Below are 14,347 nucleotides of genomic sequence, written 5' to 3'. Positions count from 1 at the left end.
CTCGATCTCCTGACCTCGTGATTCACCCGTCTCGGCCTCCCAAAGTGCTGGGATTACAGGCTTGAGGCACCGCGCCCGGCCTTTCCAGTGTTTTTAATGCTGTTTTTGGGGGAGGTGGGAGTGGTATAGCAAAGACAGGCCTCAATTCTCTATGCAGTTTTCATTCTGATTCTTTTTTTTTTTTTTTTTTTTTTTGAGATGAAGTCTTGCTCTGTCGCCCAGGCTGGAGTACAATGGCGCAATCTCGGCTCACTGCAACCTCTTACCTCCCGGGTTCAAGCGATTCTCCTGCCTCAACCTCCTGAGTAGCTGACATTACAGGCATCCGCCACCATGCCCAGCTAATTTTGGTATTGTTGGTAGAAACAGGGTTTCTCCATGTTAGCCGGGCTGGTCTCGAACTCCTGACTTCGTGATCCACCTGCCTCAGACTTCCAAAGTGCCGGGATTACAGGCATGAGCCACTGTGCCTGGCCCATTCTGACTCTTTTACTTAACACTATAGCATAAGCATTTTCTCATATCATTAAGAATATGAACTTTTTGGCAAGGCGTGGTGGCTCACGCCTGTAATCCCAACACTTTGGGAGGTCGAGGTGAGGATCACTTGAGGATCCCTGGAGCCCAGGAGTTCGAGACCAGCCTGGGCAACATAATGAGGCCTTGTCGCTACAATAATAATAATAATAATAATAATTTTAAAATTTTAAAATTTCAAACAGAAAGTATTATCCCCCTCTGAATGTCAGTAGCACCCCCATCTAGAAATGGGGCTAGATTCTGAGAAGTAGAATTAATATTGAGACAGAGAGCCTGGCCATTTTAAAACTCTTACAACATACTGCCAAATTGTTTGCCAAAGATATTCTAATTGATCGCCCTCACCAATAGTACATGAAAGTAGTTTTTTGGCCAGGCGCAGTGGCTCATGCCTGTACTCCCAGCCCTTTGGGAGGCCAAGGTGGGCAGATCACGAGGTCAGGAGATCGAGACCATCCTGGCTAACACGATGAAACCCCGTCTCTACTAAAAATACAAAAATTAGCCAGGCATGGTGGTGGGCGCCTGTAGTCCCGGCTACTCTGGAGGCTGAGGCAAGAGAATCGAGTGAACCCAGGAGGTGGAGCTTGCAGTGAGCAGAGATCACGCCACTACACTCCAGCCTGGGCAACACAGCGAGACTCCATCTCAAAAAAAAAAAAAAAGAAAGTAGTTTTTGCTGGCCCTGACCAGCATTCAATGCTCACAGTTGCCTGAGCTCAAACCCTAGCTTTGTTCCTACTGACCAGATGACTCTAGCAGCTGAGTTTCCCCAGCTCTGAAAGTGGGAGTGGTAATACTGACACACAGGGTGGTGCTAAGGCTTGAATGGGATAACAGATGTAAAAGGCTAGTGTGGCCTGATAGCCAATAGGTTCCCATTGTCGGTCTGTTCCCATTTTCTTTTATTCCTGTTGCACACTATACCCATATCCATCATAATGATTATCTTATCATGTGTTGGCCACTGTCCTTCCATTGAGGTCATTGAGCACAGGATCCATGTCTTCCCCGTATTTGCATTCCTAATACAGTGCTGGGCACAGAGTAGGCACCTAATGGGGGTGTGTTGAATAAAACTTATTATTGATGTATGTGCCCAGCAACTCTGTAGACACCGGGGATGAAGCAATGACCTAAACAAAAACCCCTGCTCTTGATGTGCTGACACTCCAACGAGGGCAAGTAAATAATAAACAAGTAGTCACATAAGTGTATCACACATCAGGTGGTGAAGAGCAAATAAAGCAGTGTAGAAGCACAGAGACTTACTGATAAGGTATCTCTTGTGTAGAGGCCTGACTTAAATAAGGGAGAGAACACCCAACAATTATCAGATGCACTTTTTTTTTTTTTGAGACAGAGTCTCACTCTGTCGGCCAGGCTGGAGTGCAGTGGCACGATCTCTGCTCACTACAGCCTCCACCTCCCGAGTTCAGGCAATTGTCCTGCCTCAGCCTCCTAAGTAGCTGGGATTATAGGTGCCCGCCTGGCTAGTTTTTGTATTTTTAGTACAGATGGGGTTTCGTCATGCTGGCCAGGCTGGTCTTGAATTCCTGAGCTTGTGATCCACCTGCCTCAGCCTCCCAAGTAGCTGGGACTACAAGCATGTGCCACCATGCCCAGCTAATTGTTTTGTATTTTTAGTGGAGACAGGATTTCACCATGTTGGCCAGGATGGTCTCGATCTCTTGACCTCGTGATCCGCCTGGCTTGGCCTCCCAAAGTGCTGGGATTACAGGCATGAGCCACTGTGCCTGGCCAACATTATTTTTTTTTAAGTTTTACTTTTATTTTATTTTTTGAGCTGGAGTTGCACTCTTGTTGCCCAGGCTGGAGTGCAGTGGCACAATCTTGGCTCACTGCAACCCCCGCCTCCCAGGTTCAAGGGATTCTTCTGCCTCAGCCTCCCAAGTAGCTGGGATTACAGGCGTGCACCACCACGCCCAGCTGATTTTGTATTTTTAGTAGAGGTGGGGTTTCTCCATGTTGGTCAGGCTGGTCTTCAACTCCTGACCTCGTGATCCACTCACCTCGGTCTCCCAAAGTGCTGGGATTACAGGCATGAGCCACTGCGCCTGGCCTCTGGAACATTTTTATCATCCCCAAAAGAAATCCCTGAACCCATTAGCAACTACTCCATTTGTGTCTCTTTTCAGCCTCTGGCAAACGCTAATATTAGCTTTCCTTTTTTTTTTTTTTTTTTTTGAGACGGAGTCTCGCTCTGTCGCCCAGGCTGGAGTGCAGTGGCGCGATCTCGGCTCACTGCAAGCTCCGCCTCCCGGGTTCAGGCCATTCTCCTGCCTCGGCCTCCCGAGTAGCTGGGACTACAGGCGCCCGCCACCGTGCCCGGCTAATTTTTTGTATTTTTAGTAGAGACGGGGTTTCACCGTGGTCTCGATCTCCTGACCTTGTGATCCGCCCGCCTCGGCCTCCCAAAGTGCTGGAATTACAGGCGTGCGCCACCGCGCCCGGCTAATGTCTGGCTTCTTTTACTTAGCATCATGTGTTCAAGGTTCGTCCATGTTGTAGCATTAATCAGTACTTCATTTCTATTTATGGTGAATAGTGTTCCATTGTATGTATATGCAGCATTTTATCCATTCATCAGGTGATGGACATTTGAATTGTTTCTTTTTTGCTGTTATGAGTAATGCTGTTACGAACATTTGCGTATAATGTTTTGTGAGGACGTGTTCTCATTTCTCTTGGGTATACACGTAGGAGTAGAATTGCTAGGTCATGGAGTAACTCTGTTTAAGCTTTTGAGGAACCCAGACTGTGTTTCCCACAGTGGTTATCCCATCTTACATTCCCGGCAGCAGCATATGAGGATGACAGGGTCTCCATATCCTTGCCTACACATGTTATCTGCTTCTAGGCATCCCAGCAGGTGTGAAGTGCTATGTCATTGTCCCTGGTTGTTAGTGATGTTAAGCATCTTTTCATGTATTTATTGCCCATTTGTGTATCTTCCTTGGAGAAATGTTTAGTCACATCCTCTGCTCATTTTTAAATGGTATTATTCATCTTTTTACTATGGAGTTGTTCTAGATACAGGTCGCTTATCAGATACATGTTTTGCAAATATTTTCTCCCACTCTGTGGGATGCTTTTTCACTTTCTTGATGTGGTCCTTCAAATCACAAAAGCTTTTAACTTTGATGAAGTCCAGTTTATTTTTTCTTTTGTTACTTATGCTTTTGGTGCCATAGCTAAGAAGGCTTTGCATTATTTTCAACTATTCATGGAACATTAACCAAAATTAACCATACACTGGGTCCCAAACCAAGTTCCAGCAAATTTTAAATGATTGAAACCATCGTAGCATGTTTTCTAACCACAGCAGACTTAATCTAGACATCATTAATAAAAAGACACCTAGAAAACCCCCAGTTGTTTGGCAATGAAGCAGGAGAGTTTTAAATGACCAATGGGACTGGGCGCGGTGACTCACGCTTGTAATCCCAGCACTCTGGGGGGCTGAGGCAGGCAGATCACTTGAGGTGAGGAGTTCGAGAACAGCCCGGCCAACATGGCGAAACCCTGTCTCCACTAAAAATACAAAAATTAGCCTCATGTGGTGGCTCACACCTGTAGTTCCAGCTACTTGGGAGGCTGAGGCAGGAGGATTGCTTGAACCCGGGAGGCGGAGTTGCAGTGAGTCGAGATAGTGCCACTGCACTCCAGCCTGAGCGACAGAGGGAGACTTTATCTCAATAAAATAAATTTTTAAAAATAATGGGCCAGGGCCGGGCGCGGTGGCTCAAGCCTGTAATCCCCAGCACTTTGGGAGCCGAGACGGGTGGATCACGACGGGTTAGGAGATTGAGACCATCCTGGCTAACACGGTGGGAAACCCCGTCTCTATAAAAAATACAAAAAACTAGCCAGGCGAGGTGGCGGCGCCTGTCCGTCCCAGCTACCTCAGAGAGGCTGAGGCAGGCAGAATGGCGTGAACCGGGAGGCGGAGCTTGCGGGAGCTGAGATCTGGCCCCCCCCTCTGCACTCAGCGCGTGGGGAGCAGAGCGAGCCTCGTCTCAAAAAAAAAAAAAAGAAAAGGAAAAGAAAAAAGAAAATAATAATGGGCCAGGCGCAGTGGCTCACGCCTGTAATCCAGCACTTAGAGAGGCCGAGGCAGGTGGATCACGAGGTCAGGAGATCGAGACCACAGTGAAACCCCATCTCTACTAAAAATACAAAAAATTAGCCGGGTGCGGTGGTGGGCACCTGTAGTCCCAGCTACTAGGGAGGCTGAGGCACGAGAATGGCGTGAGCCAGGGAGGCAGACCTTTCTGTGAGCCAAGATCACACCACTGCACTCCAGCCTGGGCGACAGAGCAAGACTCGGTCTCAAAAAATAAATAAATAAAATAAATAAATAATTAATGGGTAAGGTAGAAATTGAACAGGTAAGGTAGAATTAGAACTTTTTTTTTTTCTTTTTTTGAGACGGAGTCTCGCTCTGTCGCCTGGGCTGGAGTGCAGTGGCCGGATTTCAGCTCACTGCAAGCTCTGCCTCCCGGGTTTACGCCATTCTCCTGCCTCAGCCTCCCGAGTAGCTGGGACTACAGGCGCCCGCCACCTCGCCCGGCTAGTTGTGTTTTTTTTTGTATTTTTTAGTAGAGACGGGGTTTCACCGTGTTAGCCAGGATAGTCTTGATCTCCTGACCTCGTGATCCGCCCGTCTCGGCCTCCCAAAGTGCTGGGATTACAGGCTTGAGCCACTGTGCCCGGCCTAGAAAATATTTTTAACTAAATGGTAATGAAGATACAACATATCATACTTGTGGTGTATAGCTAAAGCTGTGTTTAGAGAGAAATGTATAGCCTTAAATGTGTGCATTAGAAAAGAGAAAAGGCTGCAAGTCAATTATGTATCAATCTCAAACACTACAAAATAATTAGCAAATAAAGTGAGAGAATGACCATGTGGCTACCTGGGGAATGTGAGACAGAGGGAGAAAGACTTGGCTCTGTGGGGGAGGAGCACGCCTTAAACAGACTGGCTGTAGGTTTGCCTGGGTTTGTAGCTTAGCTCTCTGTTAACCCTTCACTCGCTAAGGGACTTTGGGCAAATCTTTTCCTCCTGTGTGTCTGTTTTTACATCCATAAAATAGCTAGAAAGTCCCACCTCCTGAGTGTGTTGTGAGTTTTAAATGAATCTACATGCAAGCCGTAGTAGCTTAGAACGGTGCTCAGCACCAAGTGGGTGCTGTCCTAATTATTATGATTGTCTATGTCTTTGTGAGAGTCTTTCCCATCTCACAGGCCCCAAGCCTGTGTTTTCCCTGATCTGTAGGCATGAGGCAGGGCCCAGGTTCCATGTGATGCCGAAGCTCTGACGTTCTTGCAGGCCCAGTTCCAAGGCTCCAGCATCCTGTGTCTCACTGAGCACTGCTGCCCAATGGCCATCCCCAAGCACTCCCTGAGCCCAGTGCCATGGGAAGAGGACAGCTTCCTTCAAGTGAAGGTGGAGGAGGGAGAGGAAGCCAGCCTCTCCCAGGGCCTAGAATCCAGCCACGACCACATTGCTCACCCTGAGGCTGCACGCCTGCGCTTCCGGCACTTCCGCTATGAGGAGGCATCTGGTCCACACAAGGCCCTGGCCCACCTCCGAGAGCTGTGCTGTCAGTGGCTGCAGCCCGAGGTGCGCTCCAAGGAGCAGATACTGGAGCTGCTGGTGCTGGAGCAGTTCCTGGGTGCGCTGCCCCCAGAGATCCAAGCCTGGGTGGGAGCCCAGAGTCCGAAGAGCGGAGAGGAAGCCGCTGTGCTGGTGGAGGATCTGACTCAGGTGCTGGACAAGAGAGGTAAAGGGGTGCTGTGGGCAGATTCGTGGCACACTGGGGGTACACACTGCACAGGAACATGGGAGCACAGGGCTCTGGTTTGGGGTTACTCATGCACTCATTCTCACATTTGTACTTTACCCTAACTCTCACACACTGTTGTAGACAGGTGTGTTTTGGTTGCAGGTGACCAAAAACGACCTGAAATGGGCTGAAGCAAAGAAGGGTAAGGAGGCAGCAGATATGGCTATATCCAGAAAGTCTGTTGACAGCATCAGAACTCTCCTCTTCTTCTCTTGTTCAGTTTCTTGGTTGTTTTTTTCTGTGTTAGCTTCCTTCTTATTTTAGGTTCTCTTTCCAAAGGGGACAGAGATAGCCAGGAACCCCAGGCTTACGTCTTACCAATGTAGAAACCCCAGGGTAATAACAGTAAGAGGTTCCTGGTCTGATCCCCCACTGGCCTGGTTGGGATCTTATGTTTGTGTTTGGCCAACCAAATCCCAGGGCCTGACAGTGAGCAACTGGCTGTTTCTCAGAGGAAACCAGACGAGGGGCTGGGTGCCTGGGATGGCTGTTGGGGAAGACGGAAATACCAGATGTCCCTGTGCACCTTCTCTGTGCCCACTCTGGGCTGGCCTCCAGGATTTGAGTAAGTCAGACCTGCCCCAGGCTTAGCTGGACACTGTTACTCAGAGAGACCCACACAAACATCCCAACCCAGGGAGGTCCAGTGGGATGCAGGGAAGACCCAGCCTTGGGACAGTCCAGAGCAGGGAGTGGTGGCTCGTCTCAGATGGGCTTGGCCTGGCCTATTGGCAGCAGGTAGGAAGTGGGCATACCACACACTGGGAGGAAACGTGCCGTGCGCAGGAGGAATGTGGGGTCTGGATACAGCTGAATCATCAAGGCTCAGTAGATCCAACCACTGCTTCTCTTCCTGGCCATGTGACTCCCTTGTGCCTCAGTTTACTCATGGGTAAAACAGGGATTAAATGCCCACCTTAGTGGTGTTGAGAGATACAAGGCAATACCCGTGCAGCTCCTGAAACGGTGCCTGGCACAGATTAAATACATGGTAACGGCAACTGTGAGGATAATTTGTTCAGCTCTGGGAGAAACAGGCCTCTCTGGAACAGAGGTTGGTCTATGCCCAAGCAGATGTCACAGAGACAGGGAGAGGAAAGAGGGAGTGGCTCCATCTTCCCACAGGGTTGGCCAAAGCTCAGAGAAAGGGCAAAATGCAGAGGGAATGGCGGGGTCAGAGGCCCTGCAGTGTGATTTGCACTGACACATTCTGGTAAAAGCAAGTGGTGTGATGTTTCTGGAGTAGAGGAAGAAAGTGGGAGGCAGGGCTAAGCGAATGGCTGGGGGAGCAGGGGAGGCTGCCTGTGGACTTGGAGGAGAGGATTCTGGAGCTGAAATCCCAACTGGGCCACTAGCTAACTGTGATCCTGTACCAGTTACTCAACACCTTCCCTCAGCCGGATTTCAGTTTCCCCATCTGCAACAGAATCACAGCAGTACCTCCTTTTGAGAGCAGGTCAAAGCTGAAATGAGACAATGGAAGTCACGCACTGGACTTGGGGCCCAGCACATGACAAGAGCCTGATAATGGTTAATGGCCCTGGGAGGCCAGCGGCACAGCGTCCATGGCTTACAGATGGGGAGACTGAGTCCCAGATGAGGGCAGGACTGCTTAAGGTGGTAGAGCTGGGGTTTGAGTCCAGTTTCTGCACTGCTGAACCCCACTGTGGACTTGAGCAGTGGGTATTCCACCTGTCTCTGCTTCCTCCCTGGAATTCATCCAGTAGATGTGCCAGATTATGTGTCCTTTGCACCCATCCAGGGCAGGTCAGTGTGAGCATTCCTCTACCTCATGCACACTCTGATCTCCAAGAGCACCTCCACCACACTCTGCCTTCATAGTACTTTATAATGTCGGGCTTGAGAGGCCAGGTGGGTACCTCACCTACTCACCCCCAGCAGCCATATTCTCCCTGGGGTTGTACTTGCAGAAATTTTCACCATCATGGGCATCTGGATTGGTTCCCTCATTCAGCCAGAGTTCACTGAGCACCTTGGGACACATCCAGGCCTAGAGGCAACGTGTTGAGTGTGAAGGACAGAACTGCAACCTCACAGAGATCAGAGCCTGCAGCGGTGCATGTGCTCAGGGTCCTGACAAGGACAGACCCTCCCTCTCTCTCTGTCTTTCAGATCAGTTCCACATCAGGGTTTCTCCTCTGACTCTTGAGCCAAAATTGGGAGCCTTGAAAGACAGAGAGTTTGGTGAGAGGAGGAGAAATCAGAACCCATGATGTAGTGTTGGATGGTGTGGGAGGACAGCCCTGCACCCTTTGTCATCCAAGCCACCAAATGAGAAACTTCCCCTTGGAACTGGGGCCAGATGTTAGGAACGAGCCACATCTCCCCTTACAAAGGGTGACCGGGGCCCTCGGCAGAGTCAGAGGCTTGGTGTGGTAGGAGGAGTGACGCTGTGGTTCGGATTATTTCAGGATGGGATTCAGGAGCTGAGCCCACAGAGGCAAGCTGCAAGCAGAGTGACCTGGGAGAGTCAGAGCCATCAAATGTGGTCACTGAGACCCTCATGGGAGGTGTTTCCCTTGGACCTGCCTTTAACAAGGTCTGTGAACCTGAGGGCAGCTCAGAGAGAAGGTCTGGGCCATCAGGGGAGATGTGGACAAAGTCTATCGCCCAACAGATCCATTTCAAGAAAACTTCAGGGCCTTATAAGGATGCCCCCACAGACCAGCGTGGCCGTGAATCTGGTGCCTCGAGGAACAGTTCTAGTGCGTGCCCAAACCTCACCTCCCAAGAGAAGGCTCCTTCAGAAGACAAATTTGATCTGGTGGATGCTTATGGGACAGAGCCTCCATACACGTACTCAGGGAAGAGGTCCTCCAAGTGTCGCGAGTGTAGGAAGATGTTCCAGAGTGCTTCGGCGCTCGAGGCACACCAGAAGACCCATTCTCGGAAGACACCATATGCCTGCAGCGAGTGTGGGAAAGCCTTCAGCCGGAGCACTCACCTCGCCCAGCACCAGGTTGTCCACACGGGGGTGAAGCCCCATGAGTGTAAGGAATGTGGGAAGGCCTTCAGCCGAGTCACCCACCTGACTCAGCACCAAAGGATTCATACTGGAGAGAAACCCTACGAATGTGGGGAATGTGGTAAAACCTTCAGCCGCAGCACTCACCTCACCCAGCACCAGCGGGTGCACACGGGGGAGCGGCCCTACGAGTGTGATGAGTGCGGGAAGGCCTTCAGCCAGAGCACGCACCTGACTCAGCACCAGCGTGTCCATACCGGGGAGAAGCCCTACAAGTGTGACGCGTGCGGCAGGGCCTTCAGCGACTGCTCGGCCCTGATCCGACATCTGAGAATCCATTCTGGAGAGAAGCCCTATCAGTGTAAGGTGTGTCCAAAGGCCTTTGCACAGAGCTCCTCCCTCATCGAGCACCAGAGGATCCACACGGGAGAGAAGCCTTATAAGTGCAGTGACTGTGGGAAGGCCTTCAGCCGTAGCTCAGCCCTGATGGTTCACTTGCGGATCCACATCACGGTACTGCAGTGACCGGAAATCGACCCTCGGGGCACAGCACAGCATCTTCTTGGAGGCTCAACATCTAAGAGAAACCCTGAGTTCCTAAAGAGCCACATACAGGGTGGGTGATTGATGAGCTGCCAAACCGATAGGTCCCTGAGGGCAGACTCGGGCTGTCTAGAAACAACTCTGCATTTGAGGAACCCTGATGAGCCAAGGTGATTCAGGCCAGCTGGAGACGCTTCCGGAAGGGCCCTGCACCGCTACCCTCTGTTTCCCACTCAGGGCTGTCCCAGAGAGAAGGCAGCCGAGCTGAGGATTTGGATTGGTTCTCAGGGCCAGGGCAAATGAAGGTACATGTCTCTCAGAACTCAGCGTCCCAGGACACTCTGCGTAGGCAGACTGTAGCTCGTTCTCATGTGGCTCTTCTTGCCTGCTTTTCTGCTGCTTAGCCCAGAAGGGACACCTGCCATGCCCACCTCTGTGCCTTGGCACGTATTATTTCCACTCCAGCCTATTCTGTGCCTCACTCCAAGGCTGACTTGTGAGACTGCCTCTTCCATGATGCCTTTTCCACACTGCTTCTCTCATGGTTTCCTATCGTAATCAGTGGTGCTGCTTGACACCTGTCCAACATGTTCCTCTCTCTCCTTTTCCTTCCACATCCCACCAGTCACCAGCACTATTGGTTTAACCTGAAGCTGATCTCGAATGCACCTCCTTTTCCAATACTGCTACCTTATGTGAGCCCTCATTGCCCCTTGCCTGGATTATAGCCGGGGTCTCCTTCCTGACCGTTTCCTGCTTTTATTCTCTGCCCCTGTATCACTCTCCAGGGGACTCTTGCTATTACTCAAATCTGATTGGGTCACTCCAAGGTGGAAAGCTCTCCAACCCATCTCCTTCTACAGCACAGCTTCCTGAACAGGGTGTAAGTATGCCAAGATGCAGGCCGCTCTGGGCCCCGAGCAACCTCTCCAGTTATCCTCATATGCATGTATGAATATTGTCATTTTTCTGTGTGTGCAGTGATGTGAAAATGGCCTCATCTCATACCAAGACTCCACCTTCCGTATACCAGCCACACGGAACTGCTGTGGTTCCCGAAGGAGCCATACGTTTTCCCACCTATGTGCCTTTGTACCTGTGCCTGGAACCCTCCTCTCCTTTGCCATCTAAGATGTTTCAAATGTCCCCCAAAGAAGCCTCCCTGCTCTCCGGGAACCGACTTCAGCTTGCCCTCTCTGCTTCCAGAGCACCTCCTAGATACCTCTCTTACAACTCCTACCACATTGTTTTACTTATTTGCTCCTTGTAGAGCTTGTAGTCTGTGTTTTCCAATGATACTGTGAGCTCCTGAGAGCAGGGGCCATGTCTTGCTCTCAGTATCTACAACAGACAAGACTCAGGAGGCCCTGACTGATGTCTCTTACATGAATGTCACTGGTGTCCCCAGGAGGCAGTCACCATGCTCTCTCTGCCCCACATTGTCCTTATGTATGTTTACATGGATGTCTCCCCAGCAGCTTGAACCCTGGAGAGCAAGAACAATCTGATTTTCCTGGGGGCCAGCACCCAGATAAGCCTGGCATGCAGTGGCCTCAATAAAATGTGACTGTATTGTCTTTTTCTAGGGCCCCAGGTCACCTGGTGTCATGGACTTAGTCTTTGCCAGCATTCTGTCCATGTGTTCTCTGGTCTCCTCTCAACAGTGCTGCATCCCTGTCCCATTTTTAGGGTCCATGTCTATCACTGGATGTTGCAGCTTCTGTTCATTACCATTAGGGTGTTGTTCTTCATGCCTCTGTTTCTCTGATGGTCTCATCTTATGGGAACCATTTGACCTGGCGTATTGTGTCCTAGTCACTGTCACCATCTCTCCCTATGTATCTCCCTGTATTTGGGGCCCATTCCCTCTATGTCAAGAGTAAATGGAGCCACAAAGACTGATGAGAAAGGTTCATAACATGAAGGTAAGACTCAGGGAGACAGAGACCTTGGGGAATTATCTCTGAGGGAGTCCCAGACACAGGCAGAGATGGCCACAGAGGTAGTGGCAGAGGTTGAGAGACTGAGGGGTGACAGGCTTAAGGGAAAACTCAGAGAGCAGAGATGCACATTCCCAGTGAAATGATTGCACAGGCTCCCAGCAGGCTGGAGGGAACAGAAAAGGCATGGGCCTGAATTCAGGCTACAGAGCCAACTCGTCCCTTCAGCTACTTTTGGGACCTCCTCATCTGTAAACCAGGGACAGGACCCACCTTGTATAGTGCCTGACCCAAAGCCTGGCCCTGCACACCGGCTCTGACTTGCAGCAATCATCAGCATCTCTTTTCCCTCTACTTGCTCAGTCTCTGTCACAAGAACTGGATCTCTATCCCCTTGATGCTCTGAGCATCTTCACCCATTTGGTCATGAGACGTGTCTGTCCATGTCTGTCTAAAAGGGGAGGAGATAAGGGAGAAAAAAGGGAATCTACTGAGAGCCTGTGTGTGCTGCCCAGTCTACCAAATAATTTATATACATCTCCATCCTCACACAACCATCCCTGTTTTACAGAGGAGGAAGTGGCTTAGAGAATGTAACTGACCAAAGTCACACTGCCAGGAACTGGAAGCACTGGGATTTGACAACACATCCAAATATGTCAGCAATTTCAATAAACATGACTGAACTCAACAAACCAAGTGTGAAGACAAATTCTAACAGATTGAATTTCTTTTTGGACCAGCCATATGTTCTTTAGAAAAGATACACCTAAAACAAGATACGGGAAGTTGAGGGTAAAGGGATAGAAAAGGATATACAAAGTAGGCATGAAACTCAAGAAAGCTGATGGAGCTGCATTAATCGCACAAAACAGACATTAACGTGCAAAAGTGTTTTAAGAATCATAGGGTCATTATGTTTTTTGGGTTTTCTTTTGAGGTGGAGTCTCGCTCGGTCACCCACGCTGGAGTGCAGTGGCGCAATCTCGGCTCACTGCAACCTCCGCCTCCCGGGTTCACGCCATTCTCCTGCCTCAGCCTCCTGAGTAGCTGGGACTACAGGCATCCGCCACCATGCCCGGTGGAGACAGGGTTTCACTGTGTTAGCCAGGATGGTCTCGATCTCCTGACATCGTGATCCGCCTGCCTCGGCCTCCCAAAGTGCTGGGATTACAGGCGTGAGCCACCACGCCTGGCTGGTCACTATATTTTTATAAAAGAAACAATCTATTAGGAAGATGTAATAGTTCAAAACCGGGCACATAATATGAGCCTTGTAGAACAGAATCACAGTAAGAAACTGACAAAATCTTAAGTGTACTTGGAAATGCTAACACATTCTTTATGATGATAGAAAAAATATTTGAAGAAGCTGGGTGCAGTGGCTCACACCTGTAATCCCAGCACTTTGGGAGGGTGAGATGGGCAGATCACTTACATTCAGGAGTGCGAGGCAAGACTGGGCAACATAGTGAAACTGTCTCTACAAAAAATATGAAAATTAGCCAGCCTAGGCCGGGCGCCGTGGATCACACGTGTAATCCCACCACTTTGGAAGGCCAAGACAGGCAGATCACGAGGTCAGGAGATTGAGATCATCCTGGCTAACACGGTGTGTAACCCCTTCTCTACTAAAAATACAAAAACTTGCTGGGCACGGTGGCTCACGCCTGTAATCCCAGCACTTTGGGAGGCCAAGGCAGGTGGATCACGAGGTCAGGAGTTCAAGACCAGCCTGACCAGCGTGGTGACACCCCCATCTCTACTAAAAATACAAAAAATTAGCGGGTTTGGCTGTGTGTACCTGTAATCCCAGCTACTAAGGAGGCGATGCTGCAGTGAGCCAAGATCGCGTGACTGCACTCTAGCCTCAGCAACAGAACAAGACTCCGTCTCAAAAAAAAAAAAAAAAATGCTGGGCATGGTGGCTCACACCTGTAATCCCAGCACTTTGGGAGGCCGAGGCGGGTGGATCACCTGAGTTCAGGAGTCTGTGACCAGCCTGGCCAACATGGTGAAACCCCGTGTCTACCAAAAATACAAAACATTAGCTGGGCGTGATGGCACATGCCTGTAATCCCAGCTACTCAGGAGGCTGAGGCAGGAGAATCACTTGAACCTAGGAGGCAGAGGTTTCAGTAAGCAGAGATCGCACCATTGCACTCCAGTCTGGGCAATAAGAGCAAAACTCTGTTTCAAAAACAAACCACTCAACCCAGAATTCTATATCCAGTGCAAACGCACTTAAAGAACAAAGGCAAAATACAAACATCCTCAAATGAAGCAAACCTAAGACATATATTTCTTGCCAGCAGGCCTGCCTGAAAAGAAATGCCAAAGGAAATTCTTGGTAGAAGGGAAATGATGCCATAGGGAAAGCAGGAACTTTGGGAATTAAATGATAGAGATTGCACAAATGTTTTATCTTTAAAATATAGATGGAGGCGGCTGGGCATGATGGCTCA

At 49.9% G+C, this 14,347-nt stretch overlaps 1 protein-coding gene across 4 annotated transcripts in view; it reads left to right on the top strand.

Annotated features, from left to right (window-relative positions):
* Nucleotides 1–12,814, top strand: part of ZSCAN22 (zinc finger and SCAN domain containing 22) — a 23,524-nt gene extending 10,710 nt beyond the window's left edge. Inside the window, exons 2-4 of one of the 4 annotated variants that reach the window (XR_001881218.1) lie at nucleotides 5,897–6,350; nucleotides 8,846–10,825; nucleotides 12,454–12,814. Coding sequence is in view for 1 of the 4 variants with exons in the window: in XM_017850698.1 (XP_017706187.1) it covers nucleotides 5,948–6,350; nucleotides 8,846–9,924 (1,482 nt within the window). In the remaining 3 variants the exon portion in view is untranslated. Of the gene's footprint in view, nucleotides 1–5,896; nucleotides 6,351–8,845 lie in introns of all 4 variants that reach the window. The other 3 variants (XR_001881219.1, XR_001881217.1, XM_017850698.1) reach the window with 3 other exon arrangements.
* Nucleotides 12,815–14,347: the final 1,533 nt, after the last annotated feature.

This window comes from Rhinopithecus bieti, unplaced genomic scaffold (genome assembly GCF_001698545.2).
Source record: "Rhinopithecus bieti isolate Rb0 unplaced genomic scaffold, ASM169854v2 scaffold_32008, whole genome shotgun sequence".
NCBI classification, from domain to species: domain Eukaryota; kingdom Metazoa; phylum Chordata; class Mammalia; order Primates; family Cercopithecidae; genus Rhinopithecus; species Rhinopithecus bieti.
The sequence above is the reverse complement of the archived record's forward strand: the minus strand, read 5'-3'. Positions and strand labels throughout refer to the sequence as shown.